At 57.4% G+C, this 17932-nt stretch overlaps 1 protein-coding gene across 1 annotated transcript; it reads right to left on the reverse strand.

Annotated features, from left to right (window-relative positions):
• Positions 1 to 4092: 4092 nt before the first annotated feature.
• Positions 4093 to 17373, reverse strand: TGM2 (transglutaminase 2). The gene is made up of 13 exons (XM_053993056.1): positions 17210 to 17373; positions 14577 to 14756; positions 12143 to 12385; positions 10908 to 11026; positions 9993 to 10121; positions 9345 to 9525; positions 8254 to 8389; positions 8034 to 8137; positions 7672 to 7911; positions 7247 to 7519; positions 5515 to 5675; positions 5161 to 5297; positions 4093 to 4870 (listed from the first exon to the last, which is right to left on the reverse strand). The coding sequence occupies exons 1-13, from the start codon at positions 17217 to 17219 to the stop codon at positions 4714 to 4716; spliced, it is 2070 nt and encodes a 689-aa protein (XP_053849031.1). The 5' UTR covers positions 17220 to 17373; the 3' UTR covers positions 4093 to 4713.
• Positions 17374 to 17932: the final 559 nt, after the last annotated feature.

The raw sequence follows: 17932 nt of genomic DNA on the forward strand, positions 1-17932 counted from the left end.
CCTCCCTGCATGAGCACCAGGAGCTACTGTTCCAGAGGGTCAGCGTGATCAAAGCCTCTCAGCTTTGGGGGTCTTCACGTTGCTCTGGGAGTTAATTCTGGAGGTTTTGGGGAGGTTTAGGGGTTCTTCAATTAACCAGTCTGCAACAGCCTCTGTAGGCAAACAGTGATTGTTTCATATGCCCTGGAGAGGAACTGCAAAGCGGATTATGTTTTATACTGATTTACAAATCTTCCCTAAAAGGGACTATATTTAGCACTGCTTTCACAAAGCCCTGCAGAGGCTGGGCAGTGCTGTGGGAGCAGGAGGGAGCTGGTGTGGGTCCTCCTAGTGAAAACCACCTTTGTGTGGTGTTGCAGGAACTAAGGTGGGGTTTTCAAAGACATAAATGTGACAAGGTACTGGCTGTCCTTCCTTGCCTTTGCAAATCAGGTTTTTGTTGTTTTTTTTTTAAGAGTTGGAACAAACTTCTCCAAAAATACTTGACTGTTAGGCAGCTGCCTTTGCTGTTCAGTACCTCAGTGCACTGGTGTGCATTCCCTACTGTGTAACCAAGGAGTGGCAGCTTATGCACCTGTACAAGGTGAGGAACTCACTCCTGACTAACAAGGAGGTTAACTGTGAGATCCCAGGTTGTGATGGTGATGAGGAAGGGCTGGCAGAGCCTTGGAGTGGTGGAGGCATCCTGTGGGGGGAGGGTGGGTAGTTGTGCTGCCAGAGGTTTGACCCAGGGCAGGCTGCTACGGGCTTTGGTTTTTTAGGGCCGAGTTTTGATACGTTCCCTGGTCAGTTCCAAACTTTATATTTATCTCTATGATTAGTTAGAAAAAATATAAGCTGTCCCTAATGCTCTGAAAAAAAAATGACCTGGTAAAACACTTGGATGAAATTTCACAGCAGACTTGGCGCCAGTCTGTTGGAGTGAGGCCGAATCACACATTTGCCAGTGATGTCACTGGCTTTAGGGATGTGCCACAGGCATCCTTTGCCTCTTTCTCACCTGCTGGAAGGCAACAGTAGGTAGAAAATGTGTTCTTTATTTTTATTTTCAGTAATGGCTTCATGTAATGACATTTAGGAAGAAGTTTAATAAAGGCCAAGGGCCTCACAGGCGTTCATGTGTGCTGGAGCAGATAGAATCGTGGTCATGCTGGTTATGTATGGGTTTTGAGGCAAAACCCAGGAAACCCCAGGACCAGCCAGCATTGGAGGGGGATGTTTAAGGAAAATGAACACTTTGGTGTCCCCTGGGTGCAGAGCAGCCTGAGGGATGTTATTCTACAGCCCATCAAGGCTGGATTCTGGACAGGGCTTGCAAATCCATGTCCCAGTGTTTTCCCTTGGCACAAGGATGCAATGGTTTGCAGCTTGGCTGGGGCATGGTGGCCAAGCATTGCACTGCTGCTGACAGAGCAAATCCGTGTGACAACTAATAGTAGTAAATCATTCACAGGTTTAGGGTCTTGTCACTTCTTTCTGGGAAGAGGCAAATCTTGTTTTGTCTTTCTGGGAAAAGACAAGGCTTGTCTTGTTCTGGGAAGGGACGAGGAGCTGACAGTCAACACATCCCTCTGCTGCCAGTGCCCAGCTGACCAGTCCTTACTGGTTTGTGTGTCAGCACAGCCCACCATGAGGGGCAGGACAGGGACCTCACGGGGCATGGACAGCTCCCCTGGGAAGCTGCATCAGGGATCAGGCAGGCACAGAGAGGCTGTTGGAATTGTCCATGGGATGGCCATGCTGGAAGAGGCATCTCTGCATAGTGTCTCCTGCACCTTCTGTGGTTGTGGAAGAGGGGATGGTTTCCTTTGAGGGACCTCCTGCATTGGGGGGTTTATTATCTCTTGCTGTTTGATGGTGCCTCAGTTGTCTCATTGCACTGAGCAAAAATGTGTTCCATGTTTGTGGAGGAGGAGGGAGACCTTTGGAGAGGCAGTACCATTTGGAAATCCCACAGATTTGTTCTTGTGAAAGCTCTGATTTATGGGAGTTTGTTCTAGTTTTGATCCATCAATGAAGGTAAGTTAAAGGTCATCAAGTCTAAAATGAGTTTACAATCAATTCTTGGCAAGTCAGCATCTCCAGCAAGCTGAGATATATCCAGAACCTCTCCTCCCCAAGAATGCTCCTGCCTGGCTTTGGCACTTGGACTAGCACTGAATTACAAACCCTCCCACGCAATGGATACTGGAAATATTTGATTTATAATTTATTACTTGCACAGTGAGAGTGCCAAAGGGTCTGATGGATGCAGCCCAGAACTGTGCCAGTGATCCAGGATGGGCACAGGGAGATGGATGCAGTGTGGTACCACGTCACTGACCAGGATTGGGCACAGGGAAGTTGACCTCAGCTCTGTGGATAACGGAGGGAAAACCCAGCCCTGAGAGCCAACCCCTGCTGCTAAACCATAACTGCAGCGTTTGGAGTCTGTTCCCTGCTCATCGGAGCAGCCTTGCTCTGCCGAGGCTCAGATGGATGGGAGTGACCTTCAGGAATAGCTCCTCTAATGTTTATTTTATCAGGACCCTGCTCCAGAGCAGTGGAGCTGCTGGTTATTTTTAACCCAGGCGCTGAGCAGCTGGAGGCCTGGCTCAGCAGAGCCCAGTAACAAATGCTCTAAAGAGGGGCTGTGCATCATTGCTGGGCTGAGGAATGTTCCTGACAGGGAAGGCAGTGCTGGTTCCTGCTGTTAACTCCTTCAGGATTCTTTGGGGCTCTGCGTGCTCTTGGCACTGGTGTCTGGGGGGTTGGTGCTGCCACAGCAGGGGGCTGGCATGGCCTCTGCCCCTTGCCCTGAATGCGGGTGAGAACCCCCATCCTTCTCCCTCCTGGAGCTCTTGCCCTGTCCCCATGCCGCAGGGTGGGCGCTCTCTGTCCCCTGGGAGAGCTGCTTGTGCAACTCCTTATCCCTCCCTGTGCCAGGCCCCACCTCTGTCCCCACTCTACCCCACAGGGGTCCCAGCCTCCAGCTGTCTTTTTGGGTTGTGTTGGAGCAAAGCAGGACAGGGAGGTGTGGTGGTTAAAGTTCCAAAGGGTAAGGGGAGATGGACTGTGTGGTTCTCCTGGGCGGTGTTTCTTGAAAGGCTTTATTGGCCGAACAATCTGCTGCTGCACGTGGGGGCTGAGCTCTGCTGTGCCCACTCAAGTCCCATGCTGGGAGCAGGAGCCAGGGCTGGAGCTGAGATGGGTCCTTGGCCTCCCATGGGGGAAGCAGAGCCAGGGTTTGGGGAGTTCTGGCCATGAACCCCAACCTGGCTTGGGGAAGCAGCAGCTGTGTGTGGAGCACTGCACATGGGGATTTTATCTCATCCTAAAGATAAACAGAAAAGAAAGCTGGAGAACGGGCAGTCCTTGATGGGAAACACTCCCAGCTGCCCATGAAGCCTGAGTCACAGCTAGGATGGGAGACTCCACAATGTCAGGGTGACTGGGACAGGCAGTGTGAGTGAGATTCTCCTGAACACAGACTGTCCCCTCTGCTGGGGCTGTGGTGACTGTGGGACCCTCAGTCAGACACCACCAGCTCTATAATGGTATCCACGGTGTTTATTTACAGGGGCAGGGAGGCTCCCACCCCGTTTGTGGGGACCACGTGGGTGGGCCATTCTGGCATGGAAAGTGTTTATCTTCAGCAGAGCCTTGATGCCGGTTCCAGGTGTGAGACAAATCCCCACTCTCCTCCCGCCTCCCTGTGCAGGATCCAGTTGCCTTTCACCTCCCCAGCCTGGGTGGACAGCCCTGCCCAGAGCCTGGCACAGTGTGCAAGACTTGTTTGTTTGATTACTTGTAGTATTCTCTCTCCAGCTCTCTGAGCACAGTATGGAACCATTCCGGAGAGGGGAGAAATTACCTGGGAAGGTATCTCGGAGGCTGAGTGTAGAGCACCCTGAGAACACCAGGCCAGGCTGATTTGGGGCAGAGGGGGTGGCCAATATGAGGCCATTGTGGCTGCAGTGCCAGCCGTGGCAATGACCCCCCAGGTGCTGGGCTGGGAGAAATCACCCCCCACCCACATGGATGCTGGGCAAGGAATTGCCGGGTCCTGCTGTGGGGACGGGCAGGGCAAGAAGAGCCAGGTCTGGCTTTTAAAGTGAAAATAGAGTTTTTATTCAGTGTTTGCATAGTTGATTCATATCAAAGTAATGTCCCATCCCTCCCTGCAGTGTCTGCAGTGCCAGGACGGTTATTGAAGCCAATGCCTGGCTGTACCCATGCAGGTTATTTGCAGTAAGTATTTATAGATTTGTTTTATAGGTATATGGTGCATAAACAGCTTTGTGCTCACAGTATAAAATCTCTCTCTATGGAGCTGCAGTCAGAGGATGATGATGGCAGGGGCTGGAGGGGTCGTTCTGCTGCTGCCTCTATGGAAATGGCTCTGTGGGCTGGGGCTGCCAGCACTGCACAGAGAAGGGGGCTGGCACGGGGGTCCCGGTGTGCCCAGTGCTGGGGGACTGATGAGCACATGGATGTTTCCACTCCACAGACTGAGAGAACAGCAGTGAAGTGAGCGACTGCCACAGCAGCCCCCAGACCTCACCAGCCCCTTTACCCTGTCTGTGCTCCCGGGGAGGAGCGTGGGTGGCATCGCTGCCACCGTGTCGGGGTCAGGCTGGGCTCCGGCAGTCGCCCTTCTGGGACCACCTTGGGCTAAAGCGGGTGGGGGCCAGCGAGGCAGGGTTTCTGCAGCCGGGGGGCCATGGCAGCTGCTCACATGGGCTGGGGTGCGATGATGACGTTGCGGTAGCCCTTGACCCCCGTCAGCTGGTCACTCTCAAAGTCCACCATCAGCTTCTGTAGCCCCGACAGCCGTGGCATCAGATCCATCCGGAATTTGGCCTCTGCCTGCGGCTCCACCGGATCCTCACTGTGGGAGGGCAGGGAGTCATTGTGGCCTGTCACCCTCAGAGCCCCTTGTCACCCTCCCAGGGCCCGTGGTGCTGCAGGACAGTGCTGGAACTTTGGCAAGCAAAGGCCTCTGTAGGGTGGCCAAACCCCTTCCCTAGCAAGGTGTAGGGTAAGGATACTCTGAGTCCAGAGGGACCAGCATAGCCCTGGCTCCTGCCATGACTGCCCTCCCTGGGGGCTCCACACACAGAAATCCACCCCCACACCACTCCCAACATCCCAGCCAGGTGAAGAGGGAAAAGCTCTTACAGCTCCTTGACCAGCTGCCCCTCAGTGAGGCCGGTGCCCTCCACCACGAACACACAGCCGTTCAGGGGCACTGTGAGAGGGTTCACCAGGCTGATCTCTGCCACCAGCTTCCGATTCTGCATTGGCTCTCCTAAAATCTGCAAGAAGGAGAGGTTGGACCCCAAGCACCACCAATCCTGGGGGCCACGGTGCTACCCCTGCCCCGGGGCTGAGGCACCTTAGGGATGCATCCCGGGGGATGCAGCCCTGCTCAGTGAAGCAGGACCTGCAGCCCAAGCCCCAGGGGTAACCCAAAGATGATCACAGCAACTCACTCCCCTCAAACCTGCCTGGGATGGGACATTGGACCCTTACCCTGATCTTGATCGGTGGATTCTCAACATAAATGTCTCTGACAGCTACGATGATGTCGCCAGTCTGGTGATCGTTCAGGAGAGCCACCACCTTGATGAGGTTGTCCTGGGTCAGTTTGTCCCTGTACTCTTCGTACAGGATGCGCAGGGGCACCCTCTTCTCTGGAAGGGCAGCAGAGAGGGGTCAGCACCCATGGCATGTCCAGCCCAGAACCCAGAGTCCTGTGCTGGCACCCAGCTGCTGCTGGCATGGTGTGGGCTCCCCAGGAGCTTCTCCAGGTGCCTTGCAAGGATGGGGGAGCTGGGGTTCCTGCAGGGCTGGGGTTCCAATACTGAGTGCCAGAAGGGATGTTCAGGGTGTGGGGATGGGAAGGAGCCATGTCCTAGGGCAAGAATCCAGGCTGATGCCTGCACCAGGGGTCCAGAGTGCCAGCCCTTGGCAGCCAGTGTGGGTACTGGGAGGCAGCCTGGTCCCTGGCAGCTGCCCGCACTCAGCCCTCAGCCTTGTTCATCTGAAAGTCCTTCAGGGATGGGGCTGTCTGGGGGAAGGACAGGGAAGGAGGCTGGAAGCAACCAGCTGCAGAACTGCCTGGAACAAGGAGGCCAGAGTGGCTGTGACCATGAGAAATGGAGCCTGACATTCATGAGGCAAGATTTGAAGTGCCATAGCATCAGCTGAGACTGTGGGGAGAGGAGCAAGCCTGGCTTCCCATACTGGCACAAAGTGCTGAGGTGCCAAGTCTGGAATGCAGTCTGGGAAGTGCTGGGGTCTATATCCTGAGGCAGGAGCTGAGGGTAGAAGTTTCAGGAGCTCATAATTAATGTTTCAGAAAAAATCGTGTTGGGTTAACTTTTGCACAGGAATGTTAAGTACCCTAAAGGCCACAGCACATATCCCCACTCTCCCATCCAGCCCTGCAAAAGGCTGCAAGTACCAGCTGGTGCTTCTGCCAGCATGAGCAGAGGCACATCCCTCTCCCCTCCATGGTGGCAAGAGCCAGCACATTCCTCATTCCTGCAAAGCAGCTCAACACCTGGCAGAGTGCCGAGCACTGCGTTTGCAGGAGGGCTGGTGAGGAGCAGGGCTCGGCGCAGGGTAAACATTTGCCTGTTCCAGGACAGCAGATGTGTGGCCTTTCCGAGCCCTGAAGGGTCTCTGCAAACTCACGTAAGCCTAAACTCGTGTTTAATGACCAGATGGTGATGCTCACGTGTGACAAGGGCGAGGGAGGTTCGGGGGCTGTGCCAGGACAGCTCTGCAGCCGAACGCCCACCCACAGAGACACGCAGAGCTGCAGTGCTGCTGGCCAGGAAACCCAGTGCTTCTCACTTCCTCCAGCCTGGGACCATGCACTCAGGGCTGAGCTGGGCCAGTTCTGCTCTCCCTGGTGTGGAAAGATCCCACCAGAGAGCCCAGCCTAGCCCAAAGTCTGAGGGAAAGCAGGAGGGATGCAGACAAGTGCCACAGAGTGCCTAGAGATGGCAGCCTGGGTGTGCCCAGCCCGCTCCCTTGGCATAACAGCTACAGCAGCAGTGGCTTGTCCAGCTCCAAATTGCATTTCCAGGCTCCGCCTGAGCAATTTCCTCCTCCTCTCACAAAGATTAAAAATCCACACTGGTAGTTAACTGAGGAGGATGCCCCAAAGTGGCACTGCCTACTGCACAGCTGAACACAGGCTGACCTGACCCCAGCCCTGGTGAAGCATCTCCTTCACCATCAGTGGGTCTCTTACCTGCCCTGGGCTCGATGTCGATGTCCACCGGGTCCGTGAGGCCGCACTGGGGCCCGAGGGTGCCGTTGTGGCTGGTGGCGCGGGCGCACAGCGTCACCCTGCAGACACGCTCCTCGTCTGTGTTGTTGTTGACGACAGCAAAGACATCGAAGTCGCGGCCCTTGTTTGCACCCTCTGACACCTTGATCCTGAGGTGCAGCCCCTCATCCTCCTCCCCGATGGACTTCTTCTGATGCTCTGCCTTCTCAAACACTGCCCGCTCCTCCTCAGACCCTGCGGTGCACAAAATCCCTGTGAGTCCCTGGAGTACGGGGAGGGCCTGGCCTGGGCTGTTCTGCCCTGAGCCCTGGAGCCCTCCTGCTGCAGCTGTTTCCCAGCAGCAACATTCCCTCCCTGGATGTCTCTGCCCCTGAAATCCCCCATACCCTCCGGGTATTTGTAGTTGTGGGTGATGTCCTCCCGGCTGTCCCTGCCTATGCTCTTGGTGCTGATGTACTTCCCCACATCTGAGGAGTGGATGCTCTGCTTCTGCATCCCGTCACCCTGCACCACCCAGTACACCACGTCGGCGTTCACCTCCGCGAAGATGAAGGGGATGTCGTACTTGAGCAGCATGTCACCCTCTTTGATGGCTTTGACGGGGGCTGGCCCGCAGCAGTAAACTCCTGCACGAAGTAGAGCCACTGTCAGCACTCCAGGGCTCGGCCACAAGGGGTGGCTGTGGTGGGGCGACCCAGCCGTGTCAGGGTGTGAGGTGGATGGAGCTTCCGTGTGGAGCACGTTGTACCTTCACTCTTCTCCTGAGGCGTCGGGTCCAGCACCTGCCACCCATCGTAGCCAGCTGCCAGGTCTGGACGGGCCATCCACGACTCCACCCAGCAGTGGAAGTTCCTGCGAGGGAAACCAGCATGTAGGAGTCTCAGCCTCCCCCAGCGCCTGCCAGGCTCTGGGGAAGGGGCAGAAGTAGCCCAGCGGTGGGCAGGCTGAGGTCCTGCTGTGCTGCTCACCAGATCTTGTCCCAGGACTGCCTCTCCTGCTCCCCCTTCTCGTTGACGTAGCGGTCAATGGTCAGGTTGGCATTTGTGTCATGGGCTGAGTTGTAGTTGGTCACCACCCGGCTGGGGATTCCCAGGCACCGCATGACTGCAGGGAGCAGGGCAGGGTGAGACAGGGGCCCAGGTTTGCATCACCCCCGCCCCACAGAGGCCCAGGTTTGCACAGCTCGTGTCCCGAGGAGCCCCAGGTTTGAACAACTCCTGCCCTTCCCTTTGCCCATGAAAAGGCTGCCTGGGGACTGATCCCCAGGAGAAGCCAGTTCCCACAGCCACAGCGCACAGGCAAGCTGGCTGGGTGACACCTGGCTCTGACAGCCTGACAGGTTTGATATTGCAGCAAAAAAAGGCACAAAAAGCGTCTGTGAGAGCTTTGGAGGTAGAGTGTGGGAAGCTGTGCTGAACCCCAGATTTCATCTCCCAGCTGTCTTTCACTGCACAGGGAGCTCCCCAGGGAGCAGAGAGGCAGTTACAGTGCTTCAAATGAAGGCTATAAACCTCTGTGAGTCGCTGAAAATCCACTTTAGTTTTCTGCTATTTCTCTCCTCTAAAAAGGGTCTCGTCTGTCTGTGACACATCAATGCTCTCACAGGCAGCGTTTTTCTTGGGGCGAAGCTGCACGAGCATATGTGAGTGTTTCCCAGCAGCAGCAAGTCTGGAATTGTTGTCGTCTTTTTCCCCAGTCTGTTTGCCCTGGTGTCCATGACATTATTTTGATCTTAGTGGATTTCTGACTTTATTGCAAACTTGGCCTTAAAGCCACTTCCCTCACCCTGGCCTGCCTCAGTTCCTCCCTTGCTGCCTGGCCTGGGAGGCAGTGCTGATTGAAAAACCAGAGCCCTTTTGTATATTTTTTTCCCTCTATTTCCTGACAAACTAGAGTAATAGAGAGCTAATTGCAAAGGAATCATTGCAGGCTGATTGCAGCGCTCCCCTCTGGACGCAGCACCGGGAGTGGATGCGGGCAGGGGCTGGGGTGGGAGATGGGGGGAGATGGGACAACCCTGTCCTGTGGAGAAGGGGAGACCAGAGGAATCTGCTCTCACCAGTGCATGCCACAGCAGCAAAGACCCAGCACTGGCCGTACTTGACTGGCTGGCACCCAAACTTCTTCCACCTCTTGAGAATATCCACGCTCCCAATCCAGGCCATGGGGCTCATCCCATCCTCGTAGCAGTTGTCCCACCGCCCAAACAGCACCCCTCGGTCCTCGTCATTACAGTTCACCTGTGGCAGGAGAAAAGGGGAAGGATGGAGGGGCAGGAACAAGCTGGGGAGGCAGGGAGGGAGGGAGGGAGGGAGGGAGGGAAAGAGCCTTTGCCCCATTCACATGCACTGTCACCCACTTTAACATCCTGTATCCATGCAAGAGCTCACTGGGATGCAGGTGGACACGGTGCTAATTAGGAATGAATTTTAGAAACACATCCTTCTGCCTGGGAATTTGGGAGTGATTATCCCTGGAATGATCTGTGCCCATCTCTGCTTTTTGTTTCCTCTAAAAAAGCTCTTATACATATAGGAACAGTAACAGAGAAAGGACGTAAAAGAGAGAGGAAATAGCCCAGAGAAGGAAAATGGTGTAACTGGGGGGGATGGCAAATGCTGTCTGCCACAGCTGTAGCTGGGGGGTGTTTGCACCCCAGGGAAGGTGGGGTGCTGGGGACACCCTGCTGGCTGCAGCCCGGACTCACCATGGCGCTCACCACCCTGCCAATGTACACGGGGTCATTGCGGCGGGAGCAGTCCCGGTCCTGATCCCTCAGGTGCTTGGGGTTTATGTCCAGCATGTTGAGGCAGATGGCTAAGACGTCATCCTCAAACTGGTGGAGAGCAGGGAGGAAAGGTTGTGTGAGGTCTCCACAGGGGCTCTGCCACCTCTGTCCTCCCTCTCGGGCTCACTGTGATGCCCCTGCCAGCAGCACTGCTGTACAGGGGTCACACCTCCTCAGGGTCCCCTCCCCAGCCAGCATCCGCTGAGTGATGTTCCCACTGTCCCCAGTCAGCCTGTGAAGCCTGTGGGTGAGCTCCTGCCTACGTACTGGGGCTGGATCTGGTTTCCTGCAACCTCACAGGGGTCGGGGCTTGGACCTGACCTCCAGGAAAATCTATTTCCCATCACGGCTGAGTCACAGCCCTTCCTTGAATTGAGGCACGGATCCTGTGGAGGCCATGGGCACCCCCGCTGCTGCGGGCCCCCAGCCCTTTGCTCAGGGAGGGTGGCTGAGTAACCCCCGTGCCCCGGGGGTGCAGCTCAGGGTGTGAGCACTGCCTTATCAGCACCCCTGGCACAGTGCCCAGGAATTAATTATCAGGCACCAGCTCCCAGCACAGCAGGGCCACCCAGATTAGGGACACATGGGGCCCCCAGGAGCCCTGGGGAAACACTCCCTTGCCTTGCTATGCTTTGAAGTCAGCGCATTCCCTCTTGGAAATGAGATTCTGCTTTCTTTGACCCATGGCTGGACTCCAGGGTGCTGACAGCACTTGAGGTGCGTGTTTGTGAGGGGCACACACATGGCACCAGTCCCTGTGTCCTGCAGCACCAGAGCTGCATGGCCTGGGCCAGCCAGGGGTCCCAAGGGTCCCAGGGGGCCTTGCCCGCTCACCTGGCCGAAGTTCCAGGGGATGGAGAAGATGTAATCACAGGTGCCCTGGTAGATAAGCCCGTCCTGGGACAGGACGTACTCACGTCGCTCGTTCTCGTCACGCATGAAAACCGTGTCCTCTGTGGGGACAGCAAGTGATGGGGACAGGGCTCTGCCCTGCACAACCAGCTTCCTGACCCCCTCCCTGTGGATGGATCCAGTGGGAAATGAGGCACCAGGGGCTGGAACTGCTCATGCCTTAAACAGCTGCTGGGGAATTTCGACCAAGGTTGATTTCAAGTGATGGGAAAATTTCAGCGGGTTTGTGGTTTGCTTTTCATTCTTTCTCATGTCTCTGTCTTTCCTCCCTTTTATTTAATGGAGATGGATCTCTTCTCAGCAGGGGAGACCCCCCTGGGGGTGCAGTGAGCAGTGGGAGTGGGTGTGCTGGCTCAGCACAGCCAAAGCCATTTCACTCACAGCAGCTACTGCTGTGGAAATGAACATTTACTGGAAATGTTTGCAGAAGGAAACCCCACACATCCACCCCCAGTGCTCAGCACAGCCCTGGCTGAGCAGAGCTTCCTATGGCCCCTTATCTCTGCAGATCCAGCGTGGGACGTTTGAGATCCAGGAAATCAGCCAATCCAGGGGCAGGGGAATGACATGGAGAGAGGAAAATCCCAGGGCTGTTGAACCTTACAGCACTGAATCGAACCTCTCCTCTGGGTCTGGCTGCCCAAATTTCACCAGGACAGTGATATTCATGTCCCTGAGTCCACAGCTGGGTGCCCGGGTGAGGATGGGTGAGAATGGGCCTGGTAGAGGCAATTAGGGACAACTGGGGGCAAGTGGGGACAGCTGGGAGCAATTAGGGACATTCAGAGGCTTTTCCTCTGTCCCCTGCCTGGCCAGGAGCTGGTGCCAGGGACTGCCCAAGGCTTCACACCAGCAGCACAGTGGTGAGCTCCCACCGTGTGGTGGGGGCAGCCTGGACAGGCCATTGGGTGTTTGGGGTGGTGGCAAAGGGGCTGTGTGTGTTGTAGAGTGGGGATGGTGCTCCTGACCCCAGCCTACTGCAGGGATTGTGTGGAGATGGAAGCAAAGTGAAGCTTTCTGCTTAAAACTGCATTCAGACCAGAGTTTGGGACACCTGGGATCTGCACTGGGATGAGACCTGTGGGGCAGGGCCTGGGGAGCATCTTGTGTTTGCCTGAGCCTTGGAATCCCTGGAATCAGAGAGGTGAAAGCCTCACCTGGGTGCCAGGGGTTGAAGAGCAGGACGAAGTCCCCGATTTGGTAGCTGGAGCCCTGGTAGTCGGTGCAGGTCTCCAGGGTCATGCTGTAGCGGCCGATGCGAGCGTTGGCTGGGGAGCAGAGCGACACAGAAAGGGACTCCCCATCCTGCTGCTGGATCACTGCACTCCAGCACGACTCCTCTGGGCAGTCAGTCATGACAAAGTGGGAGCTGGTTCCTGACGTCTCACTGGGGCAGGGCCCTGTCAAGAAGGAGTAGGTCAGTTCTCCAGTGCTCCAGAGCCCCTGGGAGCCCCGTGCCATGGAGGCTGCTCCAAGGGCACCTGCTCCAAGCCCCCCTGCCCTGCAGCAGCTGCCTGGATCTGGGCTGTCACAGTCTGGGAACATTCACCATGTAGTTTGTCAGGTACTGAGGGCACAGGGTAGCCCAGCTGAGGGGAGCTCGGGCACATCTCTCACTGTTTGGGAAGGGACAGACTCGCCCTGGGGAGGTCAGCCTAGCACAGGGGTGCTTGCCAGGTCTCTGTTCTCATGTTCTCAGATGCACCCACTCCTGCCTCTCCTCGGAGCAGCGCTGTCGAGTCCCTCCAGCCACGGCATGGGGGCTGGCAGAGCCCGGCCATGAGCCGCAGACCCCCATCACTGAGTGCCCCAGTACGTGTGTGCAGCCTCAGGCGTTGCTGCAAACATCCCGGGATTAGGGATGACCTCAGTGGCCAAAGCGCCGAGCCTGGGACAGTGCGATCCTTGCTGGCCCCTCCGAGCTGCAGCCAAGGCCAAGCCACCTGCACTGAGCCAGCTCCAGACCCGCTCCCCGGGGCGGTGACGCCCAGCCCGGCCCTGCGGCTCCCTGGCCATGCAGTGCTTGGCCGGCAGCCGAGGCAGCGGTGCCACTGCTGTCCCCTCTCCCCGCCGGAGCACAGCCTCGGCTGGTCCCCTGCCAGCCCTCGCCCACAGGCCAGCACCAAAAATACTCGTGAACTCATGGTAGTGACACAGTTTCTCCTCTCGGGGAGGCTGGGCTGAGTTCACGGCGTCCTTTGGGCAAGAGCCAGCCCGGCGCTGCCGTGAGCTGGGCAGACTCCCAGAGCCTGCCTCCTCCTCCTCCTCCTCCTCTTCCTCTTGCTGCCCTCACAGCCCACAGCATCCCCCTGGACTCCAGCACCTGAACAGGGCTCTGCCAACAAGGCTACTGCAAAAATACAGCTCTGTTTTCACTCTACTCTTCCTTCCCCCTTTCTTGTGGGAGGCGGCACATGACCTCGGTGGCTTTGCTGTCCCAGGATGGAGGGACAGGTCTGGCAGTCCTTGCCTTGACAGCCCCGGCCCCGGTGGGGAATGTGCTGGGGCCGCTGCCGCCGGTGGGGTGGCACTGCCACGTGCCTCTGCGAGCACCAAAGCACCTTTCCCCTCTTTCTGCAACGCTGGGGCTGGGCTCCAGCCCAGAGGAGCCTCTGCCAGCCTGTACCTTGGCCTGGGAGGCTGTGCCTGTGGCTGTGCCTGTGGCTGTGCCTGTGGCTACCCCTGCAAAAGCAGCCCGGGACTGCCTGGCTGGAGCATGGCCTGGATAAACCCATGGGGCTGCTAGGGCACCGAGGGAGCTGCTGGTGTAGGGTGAAGCTGGGAGGTGCTGGGTTTTGTTTTGTCACCAGAGCTTTTGGGACGGAAAAAGGAGAGTTTTACTCTGCGAGGAAACTTGGGTGCAGTTTTACTTTGAATTCTGGCCGGGTTGACTCAGCATGGTGCTTCAGCCCCAAAATAACTCCTGCCTGAGAAATAGTTTCCTCTCCCTTTGCTCTGAGCTGGCGGGGCTGAGCCCCTGCCCAGCGGCTGCACCCAGCCCTGGCTGTGAGAGCAACCGCCCAGCCCAGCCCCGGCCTGGGGGGCTGCGCTGGGGGGGCTCCGTGGGAACATTTCCTTTCTCCAGTGTTTGTATTTCCTGAGCAAACCCCGCTCCGGGGTGTCTGAGAGGCTGCAGGGCTGGGTGTAAAGCCCATCAGCAGAAATGCTGTGGTACCTCTGGCTGAAAAGATACACTGTGCTGATGTTTCTCAGTGGGGCAGGAGGGTTGGGCAGGATCCTGGCCTCAGCCAAGGTACTTGCTGGTGAGCTGGCAGCTCTGTCATGCTCTTAGTCTGGCTCGGCCCTGGGAGGAGGAGGAGGGGGAGGAGGTGATGATGCTGGTGGCTTTTTGTTTTGTTTATTTATCACTTCTCTTCTGCTCTCATTAAGGAGATGAGTTTCTACCATTTTTTCTTGTTGTGATATAAAAGCTTGCGCACAGCACCAGCCTCTGCCAGGTGAGGAACAGGGACTGTGTCACATGGGGCAGGTGCCGTGGCACAGCCTCGTGGGAGCACGGGTGAACTTTGGGGCAGGGGGTGGTGACACCTACACAGCCCTCCCTCGCGACACAAATGTGGCGGCACTCACCGGTCTCGACGTTGAAGGAGAGTTTGTCCACTCCCTCCTCGTAGCCGCGGCCCGAGAAGCGCAGGGTGATGGTGAAGGGCTGCCCCCGCCGCACCACCAGCTGCTTGCAGCCCATGTCCGCCGTGCGGTGCTCCCGCCCATTGCGGTCGCAGTGCAGGTCCCACGTCTCCAGCACCAGATCTGCGAAGGCAGAGGCAGGTGCAGCTCCGAGCCTGGGACACGTCACGCAGTCCCGACGCTTGGGAAGGACGGGCGGCTGTGCCCATCCCGAGCCCTGGGCTGGGACCTTGGCGAGGGGTCTGAGCCTCCCCCACCCACACTGCCCTGTGCTCCCACATGTGCCGGGCAGAGCGTCTCTCCAGGAGGGCGCTGTGACCGTGCCAGACTCTGAGCATCCTTCCAGGAGCGCTCCGAGGGCTGGGCTCCCGCTGTGTGCTGCGAGAGGGGCACAGCTTTAGCAGCCAAGCTCACAGCGACATTTTGCCCTCCCGATCCAGCTCTATACTGTGTTGTGCTGTGAGCTGCCTCTGTGGTATTGCTGTGCTCCCAGGGCTGTGCCAGGCCTGTGTCTCACAGCACCCAGCACCAGGGCAAAGCCCAGCGCTCAGCTCTGCTCTCAGGGGCCCTTTCACTGGGGCTGCTGTGTGCCCCCCATCCCAAGCACGTGCTCATGAGTGAGCCCAGGAATGCCCAGGATGTTCCTGTGCCTCAGCCAGGCCTCCAGCAGCTTTACTGTGCTGCACCTGCTGACAAACTGGGGAGAGTAAATGTAGATTTGGTGACAGAGGGTGTCTGATGCCCCAGACATACGCAGGCTGCTCTGCTCTGCTCGCAGCCCAGGCAGGGCTGTGTGCCAGAACACCAGCAGCCACGTCCCTGCCACCCTGGGCACTGTGCTGGAGCGATGAGATATCGTTCATCATCACTTGAGGCCACTGACCCCTGACTGCTCTGCAGTGACGTATTAATCACCAGAATAAGCAAAAGCATTCTGTGCAGAGAGCACAGCAAGCTCAGTGCCAGTGAGGGACTGGGCAGATCAGTGGGCAATCAGTGGGCAAGCTGGGGCTTGCTGCCCCGTGCCATGGCTCTCCTCGGCCATGCCCTTCCTTGTACCAGCTCTGGTAGTCACCAAGCCCTCCTTGGACCAGTGTCCAAATGGAAACAGCAGCCCATGAGCTCCCCATTCCCAAAGCTAAATGAAAACACTGCTCCTGGCTCTCTGGGCAAGGTGACTCTGCAGTATGGGCCCAGTGGAGGGCAGTGGGCTTGTCACTGTCCCCTTGAACAGTCTGTAACTAAGGGCAGGGTCCCCACAGCCAGTCCATGGGAACTGTGAAGTGGGGACAGAGCACACACAAACCCTTTCCCTCCTGCTTCCCCCTCTGTGAGCAGCACAGCCCCGTGCTATGGAACACAGACTCTACAAGCGGAATCTCATGGCTCGCATGGAGCTTGGCTGACATGGTTAAACTTGCTGACAATAAAAGAAAAACCAAATAATAAGTGTGTTCAGAGAACAGGATCAGGGCTCCTCCTTGTCCCAGTCACCCTGGCGTTTCCATCCTCAGCAGATTTAGCAAAAAGCAGATTTCTCAAAGCACAGGTGCCTCTATCCAAACCAATGAGTGCCAAGAGATGGGTGGGAAGGGGGCTGTGGTGCTGCAAGTGGTAGCAGCACCCTGGGCACTCAGGAGCAGGAGCTGCCCAGTGTGTTCAGGAGGACACAGTGTTAAGCTGTGCCAGGGGAAATTTAAGGTGGACATTAGGGAAAAAAATTCACAGAAAGAGTGATTGGGCTTTAAAATGTGCTGCCCAGGGAGATGGTGGAGCTTCCATCCCTGGAGGTATTTAAAAAAAGACTGCATGTGGCACTTAGTGCCAGGGTCTAGTTGATAAGGTGGCGTTAGGTCATAGGTTGGACGTGAGGCTCTCAAAGGTCTTTTCCAACCTAGTTAATTCGGTGATTCTGTAGCTGTTCAGCTATGTGTCTGTGTGTCTGACCCGAGGGACCCGCGTTGGTATTGCTACAGCAGTGCTGGGAGCCAGGACAGCCTGCGGCACTGTGGCACAGCAGAGCAGAGTGATGCCGTCTCACCCAGAGGGCTGTGTGCCCGTGGGAATCACACAGGCCCATTTCCTGGGACTTTGGGGGCAGCTGTGTGGGAGCTGGGGGGTGTATCTACCCTGAAGAGCCAAGCGTGAAGGATTCCTGAAGCCCAGAAGCTCTTTTCCTGCCTGAGCCTCCTGAAATCCCCTCACCCTGTCAGGCACACGCTCCCAGCCCAGCTGTCCACCCTGCTCTACCGGGAAAGCTTTAAATAGCACCAAACTTCATTCTACGGGTACCAGCGACACCCGGGCCGCAGGAGAGTCGGGAGGGAGGGAATGGCTCAGACCCGCGTGGACCCCGCACGGACCCTGCTAGACTTCTAATCGCCGTCCCGCTTTAGTCTTTCCCGTTCCTCACCGCCCTTGACTTCGGCTGAGGGTCAGGGACCGGCTGTAGCCCCAGGCGAGCAGAGAGCGGCGCGGGGGCACCGAGCTCCGGCTGGGGCGGGGTGCGGCCGGTCGGGACTTCCCGCGGACGGGACCGAGCCCGGCACCTGCGGGGGTTCGCGCCGCGCTCCTACCTTCGGCCATGGTGCCGGCGCTGGGCGGTGCGGGTCGGGTGCTGCCTCTGCCCCCGCCGGTGCACGTCCCGGTGCCTCTCCCGGTCCCGCCGGCGGTGCTGTCGGTGCCGATGTCGGTCCTTGTCGCTGTCTGGATGCCGGGGGAGCTGCCCCTCACCGCCCGCTGTCCGGCCCCACCGCCCGTCCCATTTATCCCGCCCGCCCCCCGCGCACCCCCCCCCCCTCCCCGCGGCCGGGCCGCCGGAGGGAAGAAAGGGAAAACAAAGTTTCCAGGAAACGGGCGGGTTTAGATCCCACCTATTGAAAGCAACCACCCAAAAAAAAAAAAAAAAAAAAAAAAAAAAAAAAAAAGTAAAAGCAGCAGGCTCCGGAGCCCCCCGGGTTGGCCCCCCCCGGAGTCTCCCGGGACCCCACAGCCCTCGGGCCCCGCTGCCGATCAAGAGGAGGGAGGACAAGGGGGTGGAGAGGGGCTGCGCGGCTTCCAGCGAAGTGCCAGAACTCGGGACTGTTTTCTCCTTATAAAGTTCTCTCCCTCCTCTGGCAGCGTCCCCATCCTGGCCAATCCTGGTGGGATGCGCTTGTCGGGAATTGCATCCCCTTCCCGTAGCTGCATCTCTGAGAGATGGAGTCTGAAGGGAAATGTGTTGAAAACTTTGCTGCTGGACCGCAGATGTATTGCAATCAGCGCTGGCTGCTCTGGGACATGGAAGTGTGCACACAGCA

The sequence above is a fragment of the Vidua macroura genome, chromosome 17 (genome assembly GCF_024509145.1).
Source record: "Vidua macroura isolate BioBank_ID:100142 chromosome 17, ASM2450914v1, whole genome shotgun sequence".
NCBI classification, from domain to species: domain Eukaryota; kingdom Metazoa; phylum Chordata; class Aves; order Passeriformes; family Viduidae; genus Vidua; species Vidua macroura.

Coding starts and splice junctions, on each gene's coding strand:
- TGM2 (XM_053993056.1), bottom strand. Junction 11,027..12,142: donor CTTCAACCCCTGGCACCCAG/GTGAGGCTTTCA, acceptor CTGTCCCCACAG/AGGACACGGTTTTCATGCGT. Junction 8,390..9,344: donor TGCTGCTGTGGCATGCACTG/GTGAGAGCAGAT, acceptor TGCTCCCTGCAG/TCATGCGGTGCCTGGGAATC.